Here is a 27,816-nt window from a genome sequence, read left to right as displayed (position 1 = left end):
CACCTTTCATCCATGTAATTTCTGGATGTGGACTGCCGGCTGGAAGGCAGCTAAGAGTGACCGGTTCCCCCTCTAATAAGATGTGGTCTTTCAGTTTGATGTGGAACACTGGAGCGAAGTCCGAAGCCGAGCGGATGAACTGCTGGTGTTTTGTCAGACCCTCTTCTTTGGTGACGGTTGAAGGCAAATCGGACTGGGATGGAGTTTTGTCTCTCTTGCCCCTCGTCAAACCCCACCTGTCCCACCGCGATCGCCTGTCACTCTCTGAGGCCTTTTCAGAATGAATGCTCGAGGTGGATTCGACTGACTCCTTCGACGCAGCAGCGCCGGTTTGTTTAGCGAGCTGATTCTCGGGGATGCCCATCCCTTTGAGTCCACGGCCCTCGGACTGGGAATGACGGTGGCGGGTGAACAGGGGCGTGCTCTTTCCTTCTGGATCTCCTTTTCTCTCCTCCGACTGGCTGCGGATTTTCGTAGATATTCCTGCCACTTTGTTTTCAAACCTTTGCTTCATTGCCAGGACAGGGGAATCTGTGACCTTGTTTAAATCCCTTTGAACCAGCTCCTTCTGACTCCCCTCTGTGTCTTTATTCTTCCTCTCCTCTGACTGAGTCCTGATCTTCGCAGAGATTCCAGCCACTTTGGACTCAAACTTGCGCCTCATCGCAGAAACCGATGACTCCTCAGCTTTTCTCTGCTCTCTCTCATCCTGCTGCCTCTGTGCTGCACTGTCCAGCTCCTTTGTATCCAGGGACTTACTGCGACCAACAGCCCACGAAACCCTCTTGTTTACGACTGTTTCCTGCACATTTGGTTGCTTCTCGTCTTTTGATTTCTCTCCCTTCTTCTCGGTGGATGTTGACCTCTTGGCCCTCAAAGAGAACCTCCCAATAAGACCAAAGCCTGTTTCCCGGTCCTCACCTCTTAAATCTTGAACAGATTTGGATTTCTCCAGTAGTCCTTTGGATACCATTTCAAGAGGCGACCCCCTCGGCCCCGGCCTATAAACCTCTTCGCCCCCCTCAACCACCTTCCGGCCCAACACAGGCGATTTCTCCTCTGATTTGTTTCTGGTCAGTTTTCGGAGGCCACGCGTCAAAGACGACTCTCGCTTCTTAAACCTCGCTTCAAACACTTCCTCTGAGTCGATGTCCTTAATGTCGGTTCTGAGCACAGGCTGGCGAGGGATGGCAAGGAGATCAGGGTTTGATGAAGAGGAAACAGAATCAGGGGATCGGTCAGCAATTGCTACTTTAGCAAACACTGCTGCATGTTGAGGTGACGTGGCTGTAGCAGTAGGACCCTCCTGAACCTTGTCAGATGTTTGAGTGACACTTCCATATGCAAATGACGGTTTACTATTCTGTGGTGTTCCCTCACCACCTTTCATTTCCTTTTCATTAATATGCAGCAACTGGTTTTCTTGCCTCTCTTCGTCCTCATCATCCTCCTCTATTACAATTATAGGAGTAATAATAGAAGGGGATCTTGACTCTGATTTTACTTCATCTGCCTTTTCTAAGTGGGTTTTGGTCCTTTTCTCATCTACGTTTTCATGTTTCTTCACATTGTTTCGTTGTTGCAGTTGGTCCAATCGTCCTGGTGCTGGGAGCGCAAAGGAAGTCTTCTCTGTGGGTAAGGAAGACTCCAGTGCTGTTTGATCTGTTAGTGCAGACATTGAGGTGGCCTCCTGGAGCTTCTTCCCTTCAATGCTTCCATTGCCCACAGAGGGAATCTGCAAGGGAGCTCCAAACCTGCGGTGCAGGGGCATGGGCTCAGAATCCCCCTGAGTAAAGGAGGCGCTTTTACAAAAAACTTTGGTCTTTGGTGTGTCCTCTCCAGGACTCTCAGAGGATGCCGCTCTGGTCAGTTTTGACGGCCCTTCTCTGGATCTTCTAAAATTTCGATCAAGAGACCTCGTCTGCCTTTCATCTTCCATGCCAAGTGTTTCAAACAGGGGCCCTCGCAGGCCACTCATCTTTTTGTCCGCGCTTCCTCCCCTGAGCAGCCGCTGTCTCATCAGTTCCAGTTTCAGGGCATAATCCTCCTGGCTTAACTTTGCAGCTCCAGGGCTCTGGCTGCGTTTGGGTAGTTCCATAGAAACAGCCTTTTTCAGGCTCTTGTTACTTGCTTCTGAAACCTCATCTGCATTTCCCTCCTCTAGGTCAATGTGGAGAAGCAGCGCTGAATCAGCAGAGCTGCCTCTCCTCATGATACCCCGCCTCGCTTTTGTAAGTGGTTCGTCTGACTCCACACTTGATCCTTTTTGAAGAGGAGCTCGTTTTGTCTTTTCCATCTTCTCTTCACTTGGGGTTTCCTCTTCATCTTTCCCGCTCTTACTAGCCCCTCCTCCACTCCCTGCCTCATCCATGTTGTCCTTTTTCCTCTCTCTGTCAGCTGCAACACTGGGCCACGCTGTGCCATCTTCATCCCCTGGGATTTCATTAAGGGACACCCTTGAACCAGAAAAGACCATGGACAGAGGCATTGGAATAAAGGGAAGCTCATCCACATCTGCATCTGAGTCGGACGAAGAGGACGGTGGTGGGGAGCCTTCTTTTAAATGCCGGGCCACAGCAATGGAGACGTGTCTGCATGAGTCATCCAGGAGCTCTGGGATGGACCGCGTCACCATCTTGGATTTGTAGCTGATCAGGGAACGCTGGACAAGGTCAACAGAAGATAATGAGAGATTATTTAATTTCCCTATTTTATATGTAAAGTCTCCAGTCCAAGTCAGATATGCCACTTCCATACTGAAAAGAGTTTGAAACAATTATGACACTAAAAACATGCCTTATCATGCTTCATATATTTTGATGAGTTTCATGTTTAACACAACTTAACTTTGTTATAACCTTTGGTCTTTTAACCATAAACCTTCTCTCAGTTGCAAGATGTTCTCAATATATGCAGAGCAAAAGGCTTTATTAAATTCTAATGAAAAATGAAAGAATTTCATTGGACAAGTTGAGTGTATTTTGGGAACTGATTTAATCAGAAGGGATATTTCTGTCAGAAAGTACTGCATTTAGGCTTTAATGCAATCCTGAAATGTATTAAATCTTCTTTTCAGAAAATCTGTTTATTTAATTCAGGAATATGAAGGAGTTATTCTGGTATAAAAAAAAAGAAAAAAAAGAGGCTTAATCACTTGCTGGGTATCAGTCCTTGGAGTCTTTCTGTGTCTCAGTCTTTGATTTACACATACTAAATGCATTTGTCATCCACATGACCTACCTGCCATCGCCGTCTAGACAAAACTTGCTTCAGCATAGCCGTGCTTATGCTCTTGTTCGTTGGTGACTGCAAAACAAAGAAAAGGGAGTCATCAATAACCTTAGAGATAAAAAAAAATAAATCCTAGGACACGTTGAAAGTTTGAGGCAGGATAGTAAATTTTCGAAATGATAACTCACCTTGAACCAGGGATGGCGAAGGCACTCAATGACACTGGGCCTCCTAAGAGAGGAGAAATATGCACAAGAAGAAGGAGCATCTTACAGTTGACACTTAAAATATGACTGGAACTATGGTTGGTCAAAGGACATGTATTCATATGTATTTGAACAAAAATAGATACATTCTTACAGTCTATCCACCACCAAAAGCTTGATGACAAATCCCTTAGCTTCTTTGCAGAAGTCACAAAACATGCTCTCCTCAAATGCCACATTGTAGTTGCGGATGTTTAAGGCAGTGGCTCTGTCATTCTCACCAGCGAAAGGAGACACTCCAGTCAGACTAAAATTCAACAAAAGAAAACATGTAATTTTGGTGCTTCCGTTATGTAGAAATATACATATTCTATATAAAAACGGTGGTGACAAAGTGATGTAACATACCAGAGGTACGTGATGACACCGACAGGCCTGTGGGAGAGCAGGACGGGTGAAGGGCGAGTGGATTTTCAGGAACAACATAAAAGCACACAAGAGACAGAGATGTGATTTTGTTGCAGATAAGAAGGCAGTGCCTGTAGTGGCCACCTCTCCATGCTGGAGAGCAGGTGGCTTACCATATGTCTGTTGCCGTGGAAACGGGAGTTTGGTTAACAATCTCCGGTGCAACATATTCTGGCGTGCCGTATTTGCAGTAGTGTTCCTCCGAGGGCTCCAATTTTATGGCATTTCCAAAGTCACAAATCCGGATGTGGTCACTCCCCAGACCTGACATTAAAATATTTTCTGGCTAGAGGGGGTGACACAAAAACAACAATATGAGGGACTGATAGAAGAATATAACAATATTTTAAACAATCTTGATCAAATAAATGTGATCTGGCACTAGTGGACAGATACCTTTATATCAAGGTGAGCAATGTTTTTTTGGTGAAGATAACGAAGACCCTCCAAGACCTGCTGAACACTACTGCGGATCTGTAATGTGAAACATAAGGGAATGAAGTATGAAGTCGTGTTACATAATGGCAGCGCAGTGCAGTGAGCAGAGGAACACAAACCTCCAACTCCATGACTGTTGTTTTCTTGGCCATTCTTTCCAGCAGCTCCTCGTGACATCTTCACACAACAGTTGAGGGAAAAAAGCAGAGCTGCGACTTGACTGCACAGTCCAAGTGGTAGGTGCATGAGAAATGAATTATAAATGAGCAAAACTCCCACACATTCTATCTCTTGCTAATTCCACTCAGCGGCGATGAGTCAGAGAGAAAAAGCTGGGCTGCTTCATTCATGCCTCCAGGGGCTTGCAGAAGACATTAGGATTAATGCTTTGGATCTTGTCCTTGAGATGCATTTAAGTGCACTTCTGTTCAACAGTGAAGGAGATACAACTTGAGTCAGTTCTGCAGAGAAGGTAGTGCCGTTGCATATTTAACTTTCCTGAAATTCTGTGTTTGCTCACTTACTGAAAGAAAAAACAGTAAGAAATCAAAGTCAAATGTTTCTGATCATTTAAATAGAATTGCACTAAAAGGATACAACTCTGTGATGAGCACCACCATGTTCTTCTTTTCAAAGGCATCATGAAAATAGAGAATCCTCTCATTGTCCAGCTCAGACAGCAGATCCATCTCTCTGAGTGCCGAGGCTTTCTTCTTTCCTCGAGCAGAAATGAATTTAGCAGCGAACTCGGCCTTTCCTTTCTTCTGCGTCAGCCTCTTCACATAGGAGAAGGCCCCCCTGCACCAACAGTCACACAACAATGACATTATTGTTTTGTTACATGCCAACCAATCAGTTCCTAAATTATTGTGATACTAAATAAGACATCAAAAAGAATAATTAAAGAATATTCAAGGGGAGGGTTAATAGGGCTATATGGAAGAAATTAATATACAACTGTTGTGTGAGCATCAAAGTTTATTGTTGACCATCGTCCGTATCGCTCCAAATACTTACTGAGAGTTTGGCCCTTTCCTTCTAATTTCTTAATACATTCTTCTTTGCAAGGAGAATGAAGAGACAAACGAGAAGGCTTTTTCATTGTATTACTAATTTTCATTCTCTTTGGGTTCTTTTCTGTGATGTTTGGGAGAAGAAATCTGAATTCCCTGTCTGTGCTTGTTGTTCTGTTTGGTGCTTGTCTTCCTGCCTCTACAGTTCACAGTAAATGGCCGGTCTCCATCATGTCAGACCAAAGGAAATCATCTGTCGGCTAATGCATTCGCTCCACTCAGACTGGTGACTCATCTCTTGTTTCTGTCCGCTGTTGTTAAGCAGGTGCAATGCCCCCCCACCCCCCTCCCCACCACCACCACACACACACACACACACGCACGCACACCCCTGACCCTGAGCACTCAAACAGCTATTAACGTCAGTGTCCCTGCCATGTCTGAAGGGATGCGAGACAGCATGAGTGTGCTGCTACACATACACACTCACCTGCCAATCTCTTTGTGGATATCATAGTAATCTGTCAAACGCCTCATCTTCCTCAGAATGGTCCCCTCGTCCTCCATTGGCTCTGCTGCTTCTTTTCGTTCTGGAGGGAGCACCAACATAGGGATCTTTAGTTGGTGTGTGTGTGTGTGTGTGTGTGTGTGTGTGTGTGTGTGTGTGTGTGTGTGTGTTTGGCTGTAAATGTGTGCCAGCATAGTGACAGATGGTTTCATATTGTAGTTTCAAAAACACCTTGTGGTCCCACCCATATGGTGCAGATTTAGAGTCGCAATTTTCAACAACAACTAGCTTATACTGTTATGTTTTGTACAGCAAATGGATATACTCTAGAGTAAATGGTAAATCTTTTTAACTCGGTTGAATCTGTCTGCATATGAAGTATGTTTGTGCATGCAGTAATGTTGTTTTCTTGGACTGCAGACCTTTATGGACTGTGAGCTCAGCCTTGCAGGAGTTGGAGCCGGCCAGGTTCTTCGCAGTGCAGGTGTACACACCAGAGTGTTCAGGATGAGCGTTGAGGACAACAAGAGAGTATTCTGGATCATCATACACAAATGTGAAGTGGCTGCTCTCAGAGAGAAGCAAATCATCCTGCAACAGACAAGTCCACCATTAATATTCAGCATGGTTCAGGAAAAGTATCAGCTACTACCCTTGGACGTCGTACCTTATACCACAGAATATCTGGATCTGGCTTCCCTTCAACCACAACAGCCAGACGACATGTCTCCCCAATATGCACATCCACATCCTCCATGATGGTTTCAAATTTAGGAGGCACTGCACAAGAATAAGAGGTCAAGAAGTAATTACTTGCTCTCTTTTTGCAGTTTCCACAGATAAAATATGAGCACAAGATACACAGAGCAAAAATTAAGGGCACAGAAAAAAGCAAGTTCTCATTTTTAAAAAAACACCACAGTCATCTTTAGAGAAGTTATTTTATAATTTATGATCCTTTACTTCAAAAATAACTGAAGCTATTGGATATCAAGCAGCTTTTCCTTGTCGGCTGCCAGTAGTAAGTAGTAAGTTCTTTGAATTCTGACTAAAATGCTAAATTTATCATGTGGTGCTCTGCTTGAACTGACCTGCCATGGCCAGCTGAAGCGTGCAGAGGTCGCTGCCAAACTGGTTGCTGGCCGTGACCACCAACTGACCGATGTCTGTGCTCCTGACCCGCTGTAGCTTCAGAGTGTGTTGATCATCGTCTGGCATGCTCATCTCAAACATTCCCGGTCTGCTGAGCAACACCACGCCCCTCCTGAGAAAGACACGGACAACATGCGGACATTAGAGCAACAGACTAACAATCAAGACTGAAGCTTTTGATACAATAATAATTTCTGCTAAAAGATCCTGTTCAATGACATTTTAATTTAGTTAAAAAGATAACCAACAATACTGATTCTATACAGCTTCAATAAACAATGCACACTTGTAAAAGAATACATGCATTTTTTTTACTGAGAAGTAAAAGTTCATTTTTCAGTACAAAGGTATCAACTACGTGGCAAACACCTTGCAGACAGAGAACAAAACTTCCTTCCAAGAAACTGCAGAGCTACAGAGAACATATGATTGAATAGCATATGCTAAATTCAATCAAAGCAATGTAAACCCCTGCACAGCAGCTCTTCTCAGTCCTGGTCCTCAAACTCATTATCTGGAGAGAGCTTGGGGTAAGTATGTTCACATATTGCATCCCAAATTATGAAGCAGTCCCTGATGAGAATAGAAATGGGCTGAAAACCATCAGGGCTCTGGCTCCTGGGAGACTTCCCTTGTCGGGATTTGTTTGAATTGAACTTCCTTGTTAAAATATCAAATATTGTCTCAGTATCTGATCAAACACACAAAACTCATCAGTTCAGTTTAGTTGCAACCTTGCATTTTCTTATTTTGTTGTATCACTGTGCATTTTTCTTTTGCAAAACAAAAACTTCTGCACAATATCCTTTACATGCAAATCTATAGTTTGTCATTAAAGAAAAAGAAACAAACCTTTTCCAGGTGACAGCTGCGTGCACATGGTTCAGTGTGATGGTGATGCTTGCAGGTTGGTTCTCAACCACATACATAATGTCTGGTTTGTCCAAAATTACTGGTGCTTTCCTCAAATATGGCCCTACAAAGATCGGAAATAGACAAAAACTATATGTATATCTCAAAGTATACTTGTATTATGTTCTCATTGGACCAGTGGCAGCATAAGCCTTTTGCACTATTGATACCTCTGTCCAGCAGCTGGACCAGATCCGTGGAGGGTGATGGTTTACTCTGTGTCTTCCCGGTGGATGTGAGGACTCTGAAAGCGTAGCGGACTCCCTTGGAAAGAGAGGTGACAGTGTAGTTTGTTTCCCTCAGGTTAGACGCCACAACAGACCACTGGATAGAGCCCAGCGGCTGCTGCTGGACCACATACAGCAAGGACCCCACATCTGCAAACATGCATGATGTTTAATTACTTAATCTGGCTGACAATCAAAAACATAATGAGGTTTTTAACATGCAGAGAGAAAATCAGTTTGTTTGTGTGTTGTGGGTGTACTGCGCGGAATAAAATTGGTATCAGAGAAACCTACATTAATTAACCTACCAAATGAAGGGTCCAGTCTCTTTGGTCTTTTCCAGCTGAGGCTTATGGTTTTCCCTGTAATAGCCTCGATCACTGGAGGACCATCAGGAGGGTCAGGAACAATGTCTATTTCCAAAAACAGAAATACATACACATAATATTAGACAAATCTTCTATTCTGTCAACTACAGCATCAAACAGTGAGTATGCATCCCTACCTGTAACATATAGATGAGCATAGCAGGCTGCTTTGCCCACTTTGTTAGAGCTGACGGCTTTGTAGACGCCCCCATGAGCGTGACAAGCGCTCCGAATGATCAGATTGTGGACATCCCTGTCTGGAAAACAGACACACAAGGTTCTTGTTTGCTATCTGTCTTCCTCCCCCCCAACACACACACACACACACACACACACACACACACACAGGCCGAGCTTTGTTTTTTTTTTTATCAGAGTCTCTGCTTACGCTGGGTCATTTTTCGTTCTTCGCAGCTGTCAATGCGCTTGCCGTTGTGGTACCAGGCGATGGTTGGGTAGGGCAGGCCCGCCACCTTGCATTTCAATACCACCTCCTTCCCTTCAATCACTTCCATATCAGCCAGAGGCTTGACAAAGTCCGGCATGGTCCTTTTTTCCACTTCATTTTCCAGCACTTCAGGCTCCTCTGGGATGGATGGCATCTTTTCCAACTTGGCCCTGGAGGACGTTAGTAGAGATTGGCTTAAAAAAACAATGAACACAAACTGAAAGATTGACGAGTTTGTTTCATTTGATCTATTTTATCACACGAATCCACTCCTTCAGAAGAATTTCTCTTTACCCTAGAAAACTAAAATGGTGTCTTGGATTTTTTTTTTTTTTGTATCTTATTCTTCCCCTTTCAAAGCCATTACAGTTACATAATTGCAAATCAATACTTTTTTTCCGTATGAATCACTTCCCTTACATGTGAGAAGAGATGGCAGCTCTGGGTTCCTGCATGTAGAGCTCAGCAGTGCATTCAGACTTTCCGTGAATGTTCTGAGCAACTGCTGTGTAAAAGCCTTCTGTGTCGCTGCTAACGTGGGTGATGACAAGTGAGTGACGGCCCCCCTCTTGAAGGAAACGAACATTATCACTCTCCTCCACTCGTGTCTCTGAAAATGTGAAAAAAAAAAAGAAAAAAAGGTGAAAAAGCATTTCTTGTGAAGAGCCCACAGATTTTATTTATGTAGAAAATCACACACACACCCTGGAGATCCTTACCAAAATGCATCCATGTGACTCGAGGAGCAGGTGATCCGCTCACCTTGCAGTCAAAGCATGCTGTGCGTCCTTCAATGACCTCCAGGATGTCCAGTTTACGAGTGAACAGAGGCTCCTTGGATGGAGTGACTCTCAGGTTTGCACTTGAGGTCAACTCCTCTGTAAATGCACATGTTTCAGTCAAAAAAAAAGTCTGAGGTTTTTTAAATGTGTAATTTTTGAAATAATCATTTGAGAGTATTGCTTCAAACAGTGTTTGTGATTCACCTTTTGCAGTGCTCAGCTTGCAAGTGTATTTCCCACTGTCATCCTCATGTACGGAATTCAGCATGAGACGGCACCTATACAATAAATGAAAAGACCATTTAATTAAATGGAACTATGTAAAACAAAACAAAAATATTGTTAGTTATTGTATGAGAAACTGATAAATGACAGATTTCGGAGATTCAAGACTCTTTCCAGCCACATTTTTTGAGTCTTGATACATCTTCAACTAATTCAAACTTCTCATTTTCCAGGTACTTGTTACCTCTTTTTTCCACTGTTTAACAATAAAGTAAAACGGACCACAAAAATGTAACCCACCTCTTTCCATCAAAGTGCATCTTGCAGTTGAGCAGTGCTGGCTGGATCAGCTTCCCATTGGACAGCCAGTCCACATCCACGTCTGGAGGTCCGGAGATGTGACACTCAAACATGGCCGACTCCCCAGCCCTCACTGCCACATCTTTTACCTCCCTGATGATGTTCAGTGCTGTTTGTGTTCCAGCTGCTGAAAAAAAAACACCAAAAAAAACACAGAAAAACAGCAATCAGGAAATATTACAAGATATCTGATACAAAATGATTAGACCTGACAGTTTTTATCAGGTTTTCATTACTCACCTCGGACCTCCACTCTGCACTCCGCCTGTTCGGCTCCGTGTTCGTTGATGATCTTACACACGTAAAGCCCCGCGTCTGACCTCTGAGCTGAGCTGATTCTCATTTCACTGGTGCCATCTTCTATCTCTCGCACAACGAAACGCCCCGTCGTCTTCACTGTAAGTTTGTCCTTCAACCTGGGTCGAAATAAAGTGGTTGTCACAGTCATTTATACTCATGTGGTTATTAGAGGAACGCGTGTGCGTGTGCGTTTTACAGGGAAACTGTTAGTGACCTTGGTTGAGATAAAAGCTTTCGGTGTCTCAGAAGACGTTTGTCTGCTATGAAGCTTTAAAAGAAGATGTCTTACCAATAGACCATGGGTTTGGGAAGCCCTCTGACTTTTGCTAACATAACAACATCTTGACCTTCAGTGACCCCCTGGTCATATGGCGCCACCTTTTAAAGAATTACAACATGATTTGTTTCTGTCAATCATATTTGATTCTTGTTATTTTGGGTTGATATGGAGGACAGAATTTTTGGCACATACGCATCTGTATTATTGGCCAAAACAAATTTAGATTTTGCTCCTGATACACTCTTACCTGAAACAAGGGGGGCTCTTTGAAGTGGACCCTTTTACTCACAAAAGGTGAGTTACCGACCTCCATGGCCTCCTCCTGAGGGCTCAGATACTCCTCATCGGACTGGACTGGAGTGCTGGCTTCCAGGGATACAGCTCGTTTCCCACATCGCATGTGGGTTGGCTCTGGAAGAGCAGGAGAGTTATACCGGACAATAATCTTATATTACAAGGATATTACTGCTGGATCTCATTCACTCTTATTTGGGTTCAAGAAAAAGTCAACTCTGATTTGCATACTTCTTAATTTAAGTCATCAAGAGCAAATCTTTTTGAAATATGGTAACATGGCACCAGAGCAGCTCGTTAAACATTTCGATTAGAACAATCTGTCAGAGCTCTGATGTTTACAGTCTTTGCTTGCTTTTCTGGAGATCTTTGCCAAGATGAGCTGTTGGCAACATAAAGCGGTGAGTTACCGAGTTGAGTGGGCCACGTGCACCCCTTCGCACATGCGCACATGCGCACATACACACACACAGAGTGACGAGACCTCTCTGAAGTGACCGTAACTGAACAGATAATGAATTAATCCCTTAATCCCTGACCCAATCATTCACTTATTCCCACGAGTTCCAGAGCAGACACTGTGTCTGGACTCCTGGCAGTTTCTACTAAAGTCTGAATTAATTCACCGTTGGATGGAGAAATATAAAGCGCTGCCACCCTGCCTCTCTTTCTGTCTCTATTTGTCGCTTTGTTTTTGTCTCAGGTATTTATTTCCTCTGTCAAACCCAAAAATCACACATCTGGGAAGAGCAGCAAACACTGTGAAAATTGACAGTGGAACAGAAACAAGACGTGCCGTCCTTTGAGAAGACAACAACAGCAGCAGAGTGGACTGATAGCAAGGAAAAGCATTTTTATGAAACTAACTCGACTGTTAAAAAAAAGAAAGGAAATTGGGTCATCCGGTGTAAGCAGAAAGTGAAATAAGTCAAAGACACTCTTGATCTTACACATGGAAGAACTGACTAATAGCAATAAAACATCAACTCAAGAGATTTCCTTTTTACAGAAAAACACCACTCGTGCCAAATTTTTAAGTTACGTAGGTGTATATTCTGTTGGACTTTTGACATTAAAAAGGAAAAATAACAAAATAACCTACCTAGAGTCACATCTCTGAGCAGCGTCTGTGCACCGGGGGATAGCTCCCTTGAGTATTTATGTAAACCTGCCAACTCTTACACAACAGCTGAGCACTCTGAGCCAGCTAAAGTTCCTCTGTAGTTTCATCTTCTCTTCTGTCCTCTGCTTCCCCTCTTTGTCATGTCCATTCTCTCAAACATTCCTGACATTCTGAATTTCGCACAGTCGTTGATGAAAGGGTAAATATTTTAAAGGTCTTTTTAAAAGTTTTTTTTTTTTTTTTTTTTTAATTTCATACCGTAAAGAGACTCCACATAGGACTTTTTGATACTTTCTATGAAAATTACAATAAAACAATGCTAATCTCCTTCACCGTATTGTGGTTTGACATCCTTTGAAGCCTACGAATCAATCTCTCCCACTACTTTTGGTTTACCGAGCCAAAAATCGACTCTGTTCCCAGCTAAACCAGCTAAAATGACTCACATAATCTCCCACCACATTTTGACAACTCCATCTCCAAACCCTGTAGCATGAAATCTGGGGTGATGAAAAACTCCATGATTGCAGCAGTAATCTCGCACAGGGACATAAAGCAGCCAGCAATTACCCGAGCGAACAAGAGGGCGGCTAAAAATACTCCAGCAAGTTAGACTTCACTGGCCTAATATGGCAACAGAGGCGCTGTCCTGCTGGTGAGACAGTACCAGAGTGTGCGCTCGCATTTGTTGACAAAACTGAGGACGAGCAAATTGCATTTACATGAGCTCGATCAACACTCTGGGAGCAGCACAAGGATTTCACACACACCATAAATCTAAACACAAATCCACTGCAGGCACATTAATAACAGAAACCTTCCCCAAAAAGAGTATTTATTTAGTTTGCTCCTGATTCTGAATGCTATGGCTGCCTTTAAGACTCAGGAGACCTTTGTGTGACGGGGCAGGTCTGGGTTTTGAATTCACTCTGTAGGGAGCTCAGTGCCTTCAAGAATTAATGGGTTGTCATGGCAACTATCGCTGCAAGGAGCCCCTGTTGGGATGCTAAGCTCCAGCACGCCTTTGTAGTCATTAAGACAGAATGTCAGGCGGAGGAGGACTGGCACTGGATTACGGTGAGTTTGCGTGCGAGTCGACATGTTCATGCGTTTTAAAGAACGGCATCGTCTTCATATGCCTTTTTTTCTTCATTCAAATTTGTGTTGCAAGATTGTAAATGTATCACTGTAACATCACATCTAACTGGAAAGCCCTTTGCGTGTTGGGGTACCTTTCCATCTCAGGCCTGGTCTCACCTGACTGGATGTAGAGCATTGCACTGCAGGACGCTCCGCCCGCCGTGTTGACAGCTGTGACGCAGTACGACCCCGCGTTGTTCGGCCTCATCTCCTTTATCACCAGACTGTGCTTCTCACCCTCAGCTTCAACCACATGGAAGGCATCGCTCCGTATCTCCACATTATTCTTCCTCCATGTCACTGAGATGGCAGAGAAAAGCCCAGTCATACATACCACCCCAAAAAAAGACTGATTATTGCAAGACATTCTTTAAAAAGACAAAAAAATTCCTTGCGTCTGTATGTATTTCCCAATGAAATCAATATGCAGTAGGTTCTCAGTTGTACCTGTGGGGAGTGGGCTGCCAGTGACGATGCATTTCAGTGTGACCCGAGAGGCGCTGGGTGCCGTAGTGTCCTTAAGAGGCCTCTCAAACCTTGGGCCCTCAGCTGGGTCGTCATCAGAAGAAGCCCCTGGAAACAACAGGGAAAGTTTGTGTAGACGTGCCTGAGCGCTTTTACCTGGTTTAGCAAATAGGTCAGTCCTCAAATTAAGTCATTGGGCTAGTTTCCTTTTTTGGGTCTTCATGTGAAATGAGTTCCATCAATAACTCTGGGTCTGATGGCAAACCAAACAATACATACATGTTCTACTTTTTTATTTTCCCATCATTTTGACATCTTGATCTGCAAGAGAAAGGCTGCTGATGCTACTTCTCTTTGCTTAATTTAGATTTCTATCAATGTATTTATCAGTATTGTTGTTATGAAATACCGCCTACCTTCCTCTGGAGACCTGGGATGACCTTTCTTGCTTTTGCGAACTCTACCCTCCCTCTTGCTTCCTTCGTTGCTCCTATCTGCAACACTCTCCGTCTCCATGGGTTCATCCTCCACCAGGATAGTGGGGATGTTCACTTTCAGAGCCGGAGACGACCGCCCCGCCTCCGCCTTCCTCTTTTTTAGGAGAGGAGGAGTGGATGACGGGGTGAGCCGGGGGGGCTTGTTTGGATACTGGGACCCTGGTTCCTTCACAGTTACTCGGGATGCTCTCTTCTCTGTTGGGCTGGGTGATCTGGGGTCTGCTTTGTTGTCCATCTTGGAGTCTCTCTTTGAATCCATCCCTTGCACTCTGGAGGAGGATGAAGATTTGTGGTATATGGCACCAAGTGCATCTTTGTCAGCTGGCAGAGAGCTTTGTAGAGTTTCCCTGTGTGCAAAGACAAGAAAACTGTTATGTAATATTGACAACAAGTTTGGAATAAGTCTTAGATTTCAAGTCGTGTTGAATAATTTCCATTTTGTGTCCAATTTGTCAGGAAATTGCAAATCTTAGAAAGAAAACTTATAAAGTTCATATCCATTTCATTTTTAAAAACACAAATCATCAGTAAATATAATCCTCTTCAAACCTGATGAGGCTTGTTCTTGTGGCTGTTGGCAATGGTTGTCCTGGTAACTGGTGAACTGGTGCCGTCTCCATGGTAACAGAGATTTTCCCCATGCTTCCTCGTGATGTGCTATCCACTGGTTTCCCCTGTGTCATCTTCTCCTTTGCATGGTTGTAACTTTGATTCTCCAGACCTCTGGCTCGGGTCTCATGCAACATGCTGTCCCCTTCGCTCTCCCCAACTTCTCTTTCCTCCAGGGCTCGCTCCCTTGCCTCCAACTTTTGAACCACTTGGGGAGGAATGGGCTCTAGTTTCCCTGTGTTCAATCTCTCTTTCTGTGACAGCTGTTCAGTGGAATAAGCCTTCTTCAAGCTTGGTTTCCCCACAAGCTTCTTGATCCTCTGGAGCTCTTCTGCAAATTTGCTCTGATAGCTCTGGACCTTCTGGGAGTAGCTTGTCTTGTCCTCTAATGAAGACGCCCGTTGTTTGAATACTGCTCTCTTCTGGGCTGCGCCCTGCAGGATTCGGCCCTCCTCTTTGCTCGGGCCTCCTGTCTTCTTCCCACTGTCATCCGAGTCAAAGGAAGTTGCCCCTGCTGGCGGATCCACACTCGTCCTTCGCTCCTCAAAAGCCCTGACCTTGTCAAAGATCCTGGGCCCTGCACGAGCCAGTTTGGGTGTCATGACAACACTGTTAGCAAGAGATGGCTGGTCTGGCTTTGAAGTTTGGGGATCCGAAGGTTTGGTTTTATCAAGTTCTTGTTTTGGGGTACTGATGCTGTTTTTGTGAGTGCTGAGAGGTGGCTGGGGAGAGGACAGGGGGACACAGGTGGACAGCCCCGTTGATTCATCAGCACTTTGAATCCTACAGGGGTGAGGATTGAGGGGAAATGGAGTTGTGAAGTTAGAGCTCTAGCGCAGCTGCGAAGGCTTCGGAAGAGTGATAAAGATGCAGATGAGTGTCCATTTTGTCTTGCTATGTGTTTGTATTCAGCACTGAGTTCCTTGTGTTTCGTCTGTGCTCCTTGTGTCTCATGTCATTAGTAACACATCATACAATGTAAAATGAAATGGCAGAGAGCAAAAAAATACATATAAATAATGTTACCCATAAGTAAGATGTTACTGTTTAAGTGTAAGAAACTTTAAGACAGTAATAATAGCAAATTGTAGTCATGTTGCAGCAACAAAATTGCAGATTTAGAACACAAAAACTCTTACAAAATGCCAGAAAAAGTGCCCCTGTTTTAACTTTAAGTACAAAAACATCATGCCTAAAAGAATCTGTGGATCACATGATTATTAATCTGTGACAACATTCATGCTAATATCAGCTTGGATCAAAGCCAGCAACCCATGCATGCCAATGCAAACCTAGAAAGATATGGTGTTAATCCAAAAGTGAGGGGCTGCTCTAGAAAACATGCAGTGGGTAAAAAGAGTAATCACAGTTTTCAGAAGTGTTCAATAATATATATTAGAAGATTGTAACACTGCTCTATAATGGCTATAACAATATTAACAGTGATATTTTGTTGACTTGTAATCATTGTTAGAAATAAAACCACACAGCAAAGACAGAGCCAAAGGAAAGTGTGACATCAAAATAAACTACCAATAGAAGTAACAACGCTGGATGAAGAACTTAAATTATGAAATGAGAGAGTAAAAAAATCAATCACTTCTGGAACAAATGAAACACAATTTTTGCAAGTTGGGTCTACAGAAGATATAATGTCTTGCCATATGTGTCAGTTTTCTTTGCAATTTGGGGTTTGTGGCCAGTCTTTTTGTTTTTTAGTGGAATCCTGGAAATAAAAAGCGATGTGCTATAACGGCATAGAAAATGTTCTCCCTCTGTAGAGGCTGAACATGCTCCCATAGTAGTCGCTGCCTACTGAAACACTTTCCTCTGACCCCTGAACAGGCCGGGCCAGGTTAGCGTGAGATGCCCGGATGAGCGGTTCCACACCAAGGTGACGGACAGTGGGGGCCCCCTCGGCAGGAACCCCACCGAGGGCTTGCCTGGCTGGGTTTGTGGGGTCCAAATGGGGCCCTGGTGGGCGAGAGCCCAGGGCTCGGAGCTCTCGCTCCACCACAGGGTCATAACCACCAGGGAGGGTGGCCCTCCGATCTGAGGCATCGGGGTTATAGTCCATCATCCTTCCTCCCTCACCTGTGGAGAACGAGACAGACAGCTTCATTATACTTTTGTTATATTTTATACATTTCCCAACATGAATGATTAATATATTATTTATTTTTTCGAGGGGCCAGCAATTGCAAAAGTAGATCGTTTTTTAGGCTCCACTCCTTTTAAAAATTTTTTTTTTTTCCTTCAGCCTATATACTACTGTATATAATGCCTTGCTGTACCCAAACTAAAAAAATAATATATTTTTTTTTTTACTGAAGCAATGAACTGAAAGATGCAGCAATAAAAAAGGGAAGAATCCTGAGATGGTAGAAAATTATTCTGACATAAAAAGAAGTGCAGGAACATTGTTAAGAATGAAAAAGTGCAGGATGGATAAATACTCTATCGATTGCATGAGAACAGGAAGTAAAAACAGAAAGTGTCAGGGCTACGTTTGGAGCGTGCACCACTTAAAGAGATCCTCCTCCGTCGCAAATCAGGTAATGACTGACATTTTAGTGATGAGCAACGGAGACAGAAATGCTTTGGCAGCGAAAAGAAAGAGCAGTCAGCATCTTCCGTTAATGAAGGAAACCTTGAAACAGCAATGGAGCCGAGGATATAAAACGTCAGACTCTTACTGCTTGACTGATTGAATGAAATGATACTGACTCAGCGTCACCATCAGAAACCAAACTATATCAGTTTCTCATAAAGTCCAAAAAACAAGAACTAAGAACTAAATATTACACACTTCAAGGCCTTGATGTATTGAGCTTTTAAATTCAGTTGGGCAGTGCCTTTCATTTTTACTTGAAATAGGCAAATCAAGCTTTAGTCCTGTGTTTTGACACCAGTGTCTCGTCTAATTTTTACAACCAGTCTTGTCTCATCCATGTCCATTGGATCTAAACAAGGTCCAGCTGGAGAAATGCATCATCTGGGGGAAAACACGTGTCCTGTTTCTGTTTAACAAGGTATTCTTGGCATTAGTTTGGATGCAGCAGAGCCAACCTGGCTGTTCCATGAAGAAAACAAATGATGTATCACCTCATCCCTCCCTCAATTTGATATTCTCTATTTTGTTGTTACTCGTCTCTGGAGGGATATGATGAGGGCGTAATCAGCCCACCAACACGAAAGCTGAAAAAGTGCAAACACCGTGTACGAGCGAGGGAAGAATATAACATTTCTTTGCGGTGGAGGAGAAGGGTGTCAATACTTCTGATCTATATTCAGACATCCTGTTGCCTGGTTAGGAAGGGATGGTGGTGAGAGCATGCAGGTTCAGTGACTCCAATGCACCAACACCACTTAAGCAAATTAGTAAATCCTCTGTCAGCAATTCTTTTCATCGATGTAACACTGCCAGGAAAAAGCTCATTAGGTTATCATTGGTTAAATATGCCACCACATTTTAGACTTTTGCATTAGGAGATGGAGAGGTTTAGCATTTCTTTGCCCTGTGTCTTTAGGCTTGATCAAACTGGCCTTTAACTCCAATAAAACTTCACACTCTACAATAAAACAGGACGTCAATATACAATTCTATTGACCAATAAAGAGGCTCAAAAAGATTAAAAAAATATATAATTAATGAGCATAATAGCAGCACAAAAAGAAAATTACCCACTTGTGTTTTATCGCAGATAAACTATTTAGCTGTTTTAACTCTTTATCTCAGCTGATAGACACAGCTGCATTTAAAGGTAATGCTCCACTTTTATATCCTAATCTTTTCAAGAAGAGTAAAATACAGTAAATAACTGATGCAGCTAGTTTGAGCCTTATTTATCCAGCAAAAACAGTCTCAGTTTCCTGGCTGTATATTCCCTGTGGAGCCGCACAGTGAGATCCAGACCTAAGACAGGTTCCCTGCTAGAAACTAGGGCAGTGTGTCACACTGTTGCATCACAACATGAGGGATGAATGCACTCTGCCACATCCGATTTCATCCAACTCACATCTTCAGCCAAACTGATAACAACCTCCATTAAATCTATCAATCCACATTGAATCATAATTTTGTAGAAGTGTGTTTTTGGCAGTGATATATGTGGAGCAGTAAATTATTCTGAATATTACTTTGCAAGGAAGGTTTAAAGAGCTGCTGAATATCCGTTTGCGGGTGGTGTTGCATGCAGCTATAAAAAATTTATTAATTTAAAGGGGGGAAAAAAAGCTCACGTTTAGTTGTCTAATCTAATAAGTGCTGAAACTGTACAGAATGATTTTAAATGAAATACCTGAAGGTCCTCTCCGGCCAGCCTTGTCTTGGTGCCTCCCGGGGCCCTCTTTGGTTTCCATCTGAGGTTCTGTGGTCTCATCCTCTGTGGTCTCAGAGTCTGAAATAAATAAAAGGTAAACACAATGAGTCAAGATGGACAAAGAAGGTGGAACTTCAGGAAAGAGAAAATGAGGTGAAGGACGAGAAGAGGAAGCTGAAAACACCAATAGTCCAGGAAAAAAAATGACATTTCACATTTGTTTCGGAGCCCACATTTTGATGGGTCCTTAAAAAGGGCCGCAGAGAGCCCCCAGAGTGAAATAAATGGGTTGAAACTTGAGCGTGACATAGAGCCAGCTGTGGCTTATGAAAATACATGACTGATACATGGAGGGGAGGTGGGTGGATAGATGCTCTTCCCTCAGTTTGACTGCTCTAACAAAACAGCAGAAACAGCAGAGTGAGATGGATTTATCGAGCTTATGGCTTTCTTTTGAAATATCTATAAGTAAAAAATTAAAATCTATTTCACATAGAATTCAAACACATGAACTGAGTTTGAATAATGACTTACTAAAGTAGCAGAGCCATGAGGATGTTAAAGACACAAATGTTATCAGTATAGCAGGTATGAAAATTGATTTAGTTTTTGTTTTTAACAACTACTTTAACCAAAAATGGTCAAAACAACTGAGAACACTGAGTATCACTTAAGAAAATACCAATTATAAAAAGGAAATATACGCAACTACATATTCGTTGCCCACGAAAAGAAGGCAGAGGAAAACATTCATTTAATTGGGGTCTTGTGTTTATGGGGAACATTAAAACACAGAAAGAAAAGAAAATACAGTGGTGTAGACAAATAAAAGATCATGGAGTACTGATTTGTCGAGGAAGCTGATCTTAAATATGAAAAACAAGAGGATGCAATAAAGGGAGAAGACCTGAGGGAAACAGAAACCACAGACACGATCAAAATAAACTGCCTGAAACCACGTCACTGTGGCTGAGATCACATTACATCAGCAGGGTGAACATATGAAGTCAGTGACGGATGGATGAAGAAAAAAAGAAAAGGCAGGAGATGAATCAAGACAGGCAGGTTTACCATAGCTTTGCTTTCGGCAGGAGCGGAAAACTTCGCTTCCATAGTGGCAGCAAGAGAGGGCAGACGGGAGAGCACCGTTACTATGGAAACCAGCATCTCTCTCACCCACACGACCAATCCTCTTCGTACCCATTAGAGTCTAAATTCACCAGCCAAACTGCTGGGTGGCTGACAGATATGTTTACTGGTTACAGAGCCTGTGAAGGACGACGACGACAACCACAAAATAGGTTGCACCTCATTGCGCCTCACATCAAGTCACATCCTTATTAGATAATTCCAGAAGGTCTGCCTAATGATAAGAAAGCCGATGTAACATGAAAAGTCACCATTAAGTTCGTACATTGCTTGCAGCATGTGTGTGCTTCCGCGGGTGTGGGTATGTAGATCCACCCATCTGTGTCAAATTAATTTAAATATCTTGCACATCAGGCGAAAGAAAATCAACTCAGCAAAGTGATTATGAGGTAATATATTTCGCAGAGTATAATTCAAATTGTAGTGTAAGTGGGATTTGGCTTAGGGCACAGATTGCACAAATAATGCCAAATATCATATCATAAAGCATCAAAGCCAAACGATGTTTACTCAAGAATTTTATGCAGCAGTGTGATTACAAAAATATTGCTTTGTGGGGGTGGATGTACAATAACAAAACCCACTGTTGTTGTAAGCAGTCAAGCAGTAAAACATACAAATACACTAAATATAAATGTTCCACAACAGTAATTTTCATATATAAAAGAGATCTTATTGAAATAAATCAAAGTGAAGCACATGGAGGCTAAAACACAAACACAAAGAGAGGAAAAGCACTGGGGAAAACATAATGCTACAGTAGTTTAGATTGAAAAAAGGACAACAGACCAAGATAGAACAGAACTGGTGTAAAGCTCATACTGACAACACACCATGGGTAAATCTGCCAAATGTCCGCGTGGAATGCCCAGTTCTCTGAAACAAGATACAAGAGTACAATGCATTATTCAGGGTCGAATGCAGCCAAGGATTCTGTTTTACACAAAACACTGAAGTGAAAACTGCAAAAGTTCAGTTTACCCTAAAGTCCTGTTGTTGTCACATCTTTAACTTTCAGCAGTAAAAGGTTTGAGTTACAGCATAATCATTCACTTTGAACATGCCTCATTGTATTTCAATTTATTCTGACATTACTTAGACAAATTTAGACAATTCTTTAAAATGTCTCACTTGTATTTAAAAAAACAACAACCAAAAAACGTCAATAACTAATTTGTGGGCTTAAAAACATTCATCCAGACTGTAAAGTGATTGTATCCTCAAAATATAAGACGCCCAGCCATATCTGTAATAAAGAGACATTTCTAAAAAGAAAAATGGCTGACAAAGTCTCCAGGCTATCTCTGAGCAAGTGTCCATGCTGATAAAGCAGTTGGTAAAACTGCTTTCTTGACAGTCTGTCAATCAGCACCAAGGAGAGCTCCTCAGAATGACTCACTGCTTTGCAGTAGATGGAAAGCAAAAGCAGCAAGTGCAAAGTGAAATGACTCATTTCACACTTATTTTCCCTCACATGTACTTCCCCCACTCCCCATTGGTTGATGTTTTTGTGTCAGGCAATTAGATTAACTGTTGCCTGTTGGTAACTGTCATTTGACACATCCCCCTAGAAGCTTCCATCATTGTCGTGATCTCCATTGTTCTGCCCTCAAGGCAATCATATCAGCAAAACCCAGCCACAAATGGCATCTTTTCAAAATTTGGATTTGGCAAATGCTAAAAAAAAATTCTGTGGGTATAATCCAAATCCTAGCAGCATTATTCTGACAAATCTGAAGCTGCAAGCAAAAGAACACATCTCAAGGGTTTGATATTGATGCAGAATTCAAAAGAGGCAAAACGGCCATCAGCTTTATCTTGTGCTTCGCTCACTTCATAGCCCTTGTCAGTGGCTGCCCTGATTCTCATGTCTCCATGGAGTGTAGCCTACTGACACACTTTTCATCTGCCCCGAATTTTTTGAAACCTGTAATATGAATTACTTATTATAGAACAAAACTGTCGTGACTGTCAAAATACATATTTCATGACAGAGAATGTTATAGAGAGAGTACAGCATTTGGACTTAATGATGTGAGAGTGGATTGTGCCTTTTTAGTGTTTCAAGGTAAGGGTCTTCGGACATTTTTTTCATTGCTTACAGTACAGTTAAATAAATTGTTCTACCTGGCAACCAGAGTTTTCCTGGGCTTACTTTATTTGTTGAGGAGTCCTGATTTGTTCTCAATTTTTCAAGATATCAGACAACAATGACCGAAAGCAGCAGGCATCAGATTTATCCATAATTCCTTCCTCTAGCATTTTACCAGCAGCACTGAATGCTAAATTCTTACCAATGTATTCCCTTCCAAAAAAAGTCCTAATCCTAATTCTTTTCGTTTATTTTACTGGTTTTATCTGTTGAAGAATCAACACATTTGCATCATTATCAGGTAAAGGGTGGGGCATGTAATTCGAATATGTAAGAAAACATCAAAACCTCATGAAAAACAACAAGGATATAAGCTCAGTAACACCATCGTTGAGCACACTTTTTTCCATTAAGAAGCAAACTCACCTGAAATCTCTTCTTGGACCAGATTTTCTTCATCTTCAAGTCGTGCTTCCTGTCAAGCGTACAAGATTACCTGTGGCATGAGCTCACAAAAACAGCCCCACAACCCCAAAAAAATCCCAGGGTGTGGCATCAACAACAACAACCAAAACAAAAATCAAGATTCAAAACGGGATTCAGCTGCCTTTTATGCGTGGGTGTGTTTACTCTCCAGTCTGCCAGAAGGACGGGGAGAAAGAGAGCACACGAGAGAAAAAGAGGATGCAAATCAGCCGAAGCCAGGTGTCTTTGTGTCTGAGTGAGTATCCGCTGATGTGGACAGCGTCCTTCTCTGACGTAGAGCCAGCCTTTAGAGGGGCAGTTCTCAGCTGGTTTATCTAACTCCCCCCCTCTGCCCGTTCTGCTTCAATCGAGAGCACACTCAGAACAAGGGGAGGTGGGGGTTGGAAGTCTGAGCATAAGGGGTGTGTTGGTCCTGATTGCAGTGATGAGAGTGGAGAATAAGAAAAGGAGGAGGTGGATAAAATGAAAAAGAGAACAACTGGCTTCAGCAGAGCACGTTGACTTTTCTTTTCTGAGCAGCAGGAGTGAAAGATGAGAGCGACAAAGAGCAAGACTCAGGCAAAGAATCAGTCAGAGATAAAAGCGAAAGAGGAAAATGGACAAAGAGATAAAGAGCGGGAGGTGCGGGGGGGGGGCAGCAAGAGACAAGGATGGTGGCGAGAAGATTCAGGGGGAGGAGGCAAAACAGGCGAGAAAGGGAAAGCTTGAAGAAGAAATAGCAAGACATAAAAAAAAAAGGGAAACAAGGGTGAGTAAAATATATACTTCCTTATAATTATGAATATATGCAACCCTGAATACAAACAAAAACAAACCTTTACCCCATCGCAACCCTCCATCTCTGAATCTATTCTCCTGTTTTCTTTGTTGTCCTCTCTAAGGAAGGTAGCAGCCCTCAGCAAAACCCATAAGCCATTCAATATTTATATATATTCCATGTCTGTTAGCTTTAACCAGTAGGGTCATGGCCTGAAGTAGCTGAGGGCTATTTGGACTCGAGGAACAAACACATTCCCCTACAAGATTACAGTACCATACATTTTATGCATGACCAGAATTCATTTATTATGAAAAACTGAAAATCCTCTTATTTGTGAAGATGAAACAAGCAATTTGCTATTTTTGCTTGGTAAATGTCTTAGCCAATTAAATCATAATCAATAGTTATCATAGCTGTCATTTAAGCAACTGACTAATCATTTCAAGCAATAAAAACAAAACTAGGAGTCTTGAAAAGTATTACTGACATCAGTTAAACACTAATTGATTTTTTTTTCCTGTTGGGAGGAGCAGAACCTCCTGTAAATGCAACCAGAACATACTGCCACCTTGTAAAGTTTAAAGGACAAGAACGGCAAACGGTGACATATTTACAACATTTAGCAGTCGTGAAACAACATTACCATTGTCTGCCATGACAGCGAGGAAATTAGTGTACAATCAGTCTTAAGCAATAAGATGAGTCACAACAGTTGTGGGCTGATCAGAAATAAGGAGAACAGCAGAGTCCGATTGTTAATTTGCCATGGGGATTGATGCCTTTCACATTACAAGTAGTTATTTAATCCATTGATAATACACAAATAAATTCTTAGTCTTAAATTGTTGTCATTTACATCATCAATAAATCGGACATATTTGAAGTGAAAACTTTGGTCCTTCTTCCACTACTGTCTCATTTTCATCTCACTAAAACATTATTAATATAATATTGATATCTGTTTCTGCATAATGGCCTGTGCAAATCAAAGAGAATATTATAAAACACTCTCCTCCACGATGTCTTGATTTGTTGAGAAAACGTGGCAAGAATGTGTAACTGCCTCCCACCACCTAACTGCCTCCTCCTTCAAACCATCCCACTGTCTCTAATACACACTTTGACACATATTAATTATTCCTTCAGAAACTTCTGTGCGCCCCACACCTCTTCCATCACCTGACTCTAAAAATAATTACAGGCACACCCAGATCTTGCTCTCCAACCAGGGTCCAAATCCACTTATCAACGTAGCTCTTCCATCCTCAACTGCTGACTTGCTTTGCTGAACAACTTGCTTTTTAGCGATGTTAAGCGAGACATGTTACTGTTTATGGCCTTGTAAACACAGAATCGATACGGGAGATTTACTCCTGCCACGAATCAGGAGTTGATCAGTGGATTTTGATTCTCGTCATTAGCTTCTTCCTCTTTTTCCATTTAAGTGATGATTTTCACCCAGCTACATAACGTGTTCTTTTCCTCAAAACATCCCTGAATAGATTTGTAAATAGTCTTTCTTATCACTACACACAAACCTAGAAGCAGCGGATTACAGTTTCCAACTGTTATTTTCACAAACCTCCCTCTATTCACCCTCGCCCGCCTCGCACTCCTCCTCCATCCATCACCAGTGAGATGCATTCGGTCCAGGAGAAAATGAAGCAATCAATACCAATGCTTTATGCGTGATATGGGATACACCCCCAAGTAACAGTTCAAACGCCCCCGGATCAATAAGCCCATCATAACACAAGATTCCATGACCGACATCCAGTGGAAGCTAGATACGGCGGCGAAGCGTCCATTTCATGATTCTTGGAAGCATCTCTCATGAGGTTTTTTTTATACTCACTAAAAGCCACAAAGAGTCAGCTTCAACCAGTCTCTGGCTGGGATATCACAGAATGTCAGCCATTAAGAAAAGATAATTAGATTTCATTGGTGCATGTCATTTATCTTCCTCTGAATCGGGTTTAGTTCAGGCAGCAACACTGTCCAATGGACGGCTGAAACCTTCATACGCAGACTTAGGCATAACCCGTTCTCATGTATGACCGCCAACATAATTCAGACATACCAATGCAAACAACCGAATGAGCATTAAAAAGACTTTGAACACGTGCAATTTGGAGCATGCTATAGTTTAATTAGCTTAAAACAACGAGAGAGTAAGCGTACTTCACGGAATCCCATTGATTTTGTGACAGAGGCTGCTTTCTGTGGAGCTGCATTGATGGATGCCTTCCAGGCATACAGCTTTATCAGCAGCAAGTCTGGCATATACTCTCTCTGCAACAGAAAGCAGATTCTGCTGCTGTTACATCACACTGTGATCATTCGGTTTTTCGCGCGGTTTCATACTGTTTCTCTGGTCAAACAAAACCACATGTTCCATCACAAGGATGTCTGCTTTTTTTTAACCAAATTTATTAGGTGAAAATGGCAAACTTTAATAATCTTAAAAGAATGAATACAAAAATGGTGTCCCAGTTTTCAAGGCAGCGAAAACCTTATCAAAACCAAGTTGGAGAGCGCTAACTTTTCACACAATTCAACAAATCACTTGGTGGTTTACAAGGACGCTGCTTCCATTAAAACTTCGAGACAGAAAGCAAAACAAAAACTAACTTCCTCCTTCTTTATATACTCGAAAGAAAACAAGCCTTCAGAGGCCAATGAGAGCGTTGGTATGCTGATTTAGTTTACATGTTGAGGTAGTTTGGAAACCCCAAATGACAGTGGCCAATATTGACAGTCACACTGCAACACGATCCTACCACCTAATCCCGAACCAAATCCCTGAGGGTTCCTGTGAATGACTGTGTACCAGGATGATGGAACACAAACACACCATTTGCCAGACCAAACACTCGGGAAACAGCGCTGGCTTTAAACTCACATATTGCCTCAGCTGCCTCATGACAATAGAGAACCTAATTAATTGTACTGCATCCTTAATCTACTTAAACATAATGTCTGGAGAATGTGAAATCATCAAGCAGCTATAGATTATTGTGGCTCCGGTATGCCAATGTAAACCGGTCGCAATTCATGAGAGGGTCGATAAAAAATGGTTAGAGCTGGAATGGCAGGCTGTGCACGGCCTATGAACGACATTGACTGATACAATTGGACTACAGCACAACTGTACATAGAAATAAATAAAAAATATTAAACATTTGAATAGAATTTTTTCAGCCCCTTCAAATTGCAACTTCAAATTAAAGTTGTTTCCTTAACAGTGACAATTTGTACCACAAAAATGTCAGGTAATATGCACATCTCCATATCTAATTGTTTCACTTCTTAGGGCTGTTTTAATCCTGGGAAACACTACTTTCAATGTAAATAAACCTTTAGATGCATCAGAAAATGTGCAGATTCTGTCTGGTTTCAAGTCTAGTGGTAGTACATGTATTTGTACAACTGTAAATAATTTTAAATGAGGTTTTCTGACCTTCAAAGGCACAAGACTAGGGTTTTTTTTGGGGGGGGGCATACAATTTCACATGCTAGTTCCTGGCTAGCTCTCAAGTAAAATCCACTAGCATTCTCTTCTAGTAGTTTCAGAGAAATTTGGACAAAACAATGTTTATAGGCAACTATTTTCCTATTTTCACTATACAAAACAGGACTGTTGTACTTTAAAGTCAAATCTGCCGTAAAAACCATTATGCATTCGTATACAAGAGAGACCAACTGAATCCAATTAAGCAGTAACAATAGCAGCCTCTGGTGTATTCCCGTGTTTTAATTTCCATTACAGCTGTTCCACTTAGTTGAGTATTGTAATTCCCTGCTATAATGTGATCCTTCTCCTACTTCAGCCTGTTAAAGGATCCACAACAAATAATTTTACGCTTTCATAGTACATATTTTGTATTGATATCAGCTCCCACTCACCTCTCTGTTTCTTGCTTTTCGGTCCACTCACACCTTCCCTAGCATTCCTCAAAGC

At 42.2% G+C, this 27,816-nt stretch overlaps 1 protein-coding gene across 2 annotated transcripts in view; it reads right to left on the bottom strand.

Annotated features, from left to right (window-relative positions):
• Positions 1-27,816, bottom strand: part of spega (striated muscle enriched protein kinase a) — a 41,301-nt gene that overhangs the window by 6,250 nt on the left and 7,235 nt on the right. The window contains exons 3-33 of one of the 2 annotated variants that reach the window (XM_069164311.1): positions 19,348-19,446; positions 16,990-17,140; positions 14,987-15,829; positions 14,357-14,784; positions 13,923-14,048; positions 13,593-13,775; positions 11,166-11,329; positions 10,928-11,016; positions 10,579-10,754; positions 10,279-10,465; positions 9,958-10,031; positions 9,691-9,849; positions 9,392-9,581; positions 8,912-9,141; positions 8,661-8,780; positions 8,464-8,568; positions 8,099-8,305; positions 7,869-7,992; positions 6,956-7,128; positions 6,532-6,644; positions 6,287-6,455; positions 5,847-5,946; positions 4,941-5,141; positions 4,463-4,520; positions 4,302-4,379; positions 4,019-4,191; positions 3,846-3,872; positions 3,592-3,744; positions 3,420-3,462; positions 3,241-3,306; positions 4-2,662 (exon numbers count right to left, since the gene is read on the bottom strand). In XM_069164311.1, the coding sequence (XP_069020412.1) occupies positions 4-2,662; positions 3,241-3,306; positions 3,420-3,462; positions 3,592-3,744; positions 3,846-3,872; positions 4,019-4,191; positions 4,302-4,379; positions 4,463-4,520; positions 4,941-5,141; positions 5,847-5,946; positions 6,287-6,455; positions 6,532-6,644; positions 6,956-7,128; positions 7,869-7,992; positions 8,099-8,305; positions 8,464-8,568; positions 8,661-8,780; positions 8,912-9,141; positions 9,392-9,581; positions 9,691-9,849; positions 9,958-10,031; positions 10,279-10,465; positions 10,579-10,754; positions 10,928-11,016; positions 11,166-11,329; positions 13,593-13,775; positions 13,923-14,048; positions 14,357-14,784; positions 14,987-15,829; positions 16,990-17,140; positions 19,348-19,446 (7,668 nt within the window). The remainder of the gene's footprint in view (positions 1-3; positions 2,663-3,240; positions 3,307-3,419; positions 3,463-3,591; positions 3,745-3,845; positions 3,873-4,018; positions 4,192-4,301; positions 4,380-4,462; positions 4,521-4,940; positions 5,142-5,846; positions 5,947-6,286; positions 6,456-6,531; positions 6,645-6,955; positions 7,129-7,868; positions 7,993-8,098; positions 8,306-8,463; positions 8,569-8,660; positions 8,781-8,911; positions 9,142-9,391; positions 9,582-9,690; positions 9,850-9,957; positions 10,032-10,278; positions 10,466-10,578; positions 10,755-10,927; positions 11,017-11,165; positions 11,330-13,592; positions 13,776-13,922; positions 14,049-14,356; positions 14,785-14,986; positions 15,830-16,989; positions 17,141-19,347; positions 19,447-27,816) is intronic. The other variant, XM_069164312.1, reaches the window with a different exon arrangement.

This window comes from Embiotoca jacksoni, unplaced genomic scaffold, assembly GCF_022577435.1.
Source record: "Embiotoca jacksoni isolate LCO1_2020_lvr unplaced genomic scaffold, fEmbJac1.0.p SCAF_30, whole genome shotgun sequence".
Lineage (NCBI taxonomy): Eukaryota > Metazoa > Chordata > Actinopteri > Embiotocidae > Embiotoca > Embiotoca jacksoni.
Note: the sequence above shows the minus strand (reverse complement) of the source record. Positions and strands in the feature narration are given on the sequence as shown.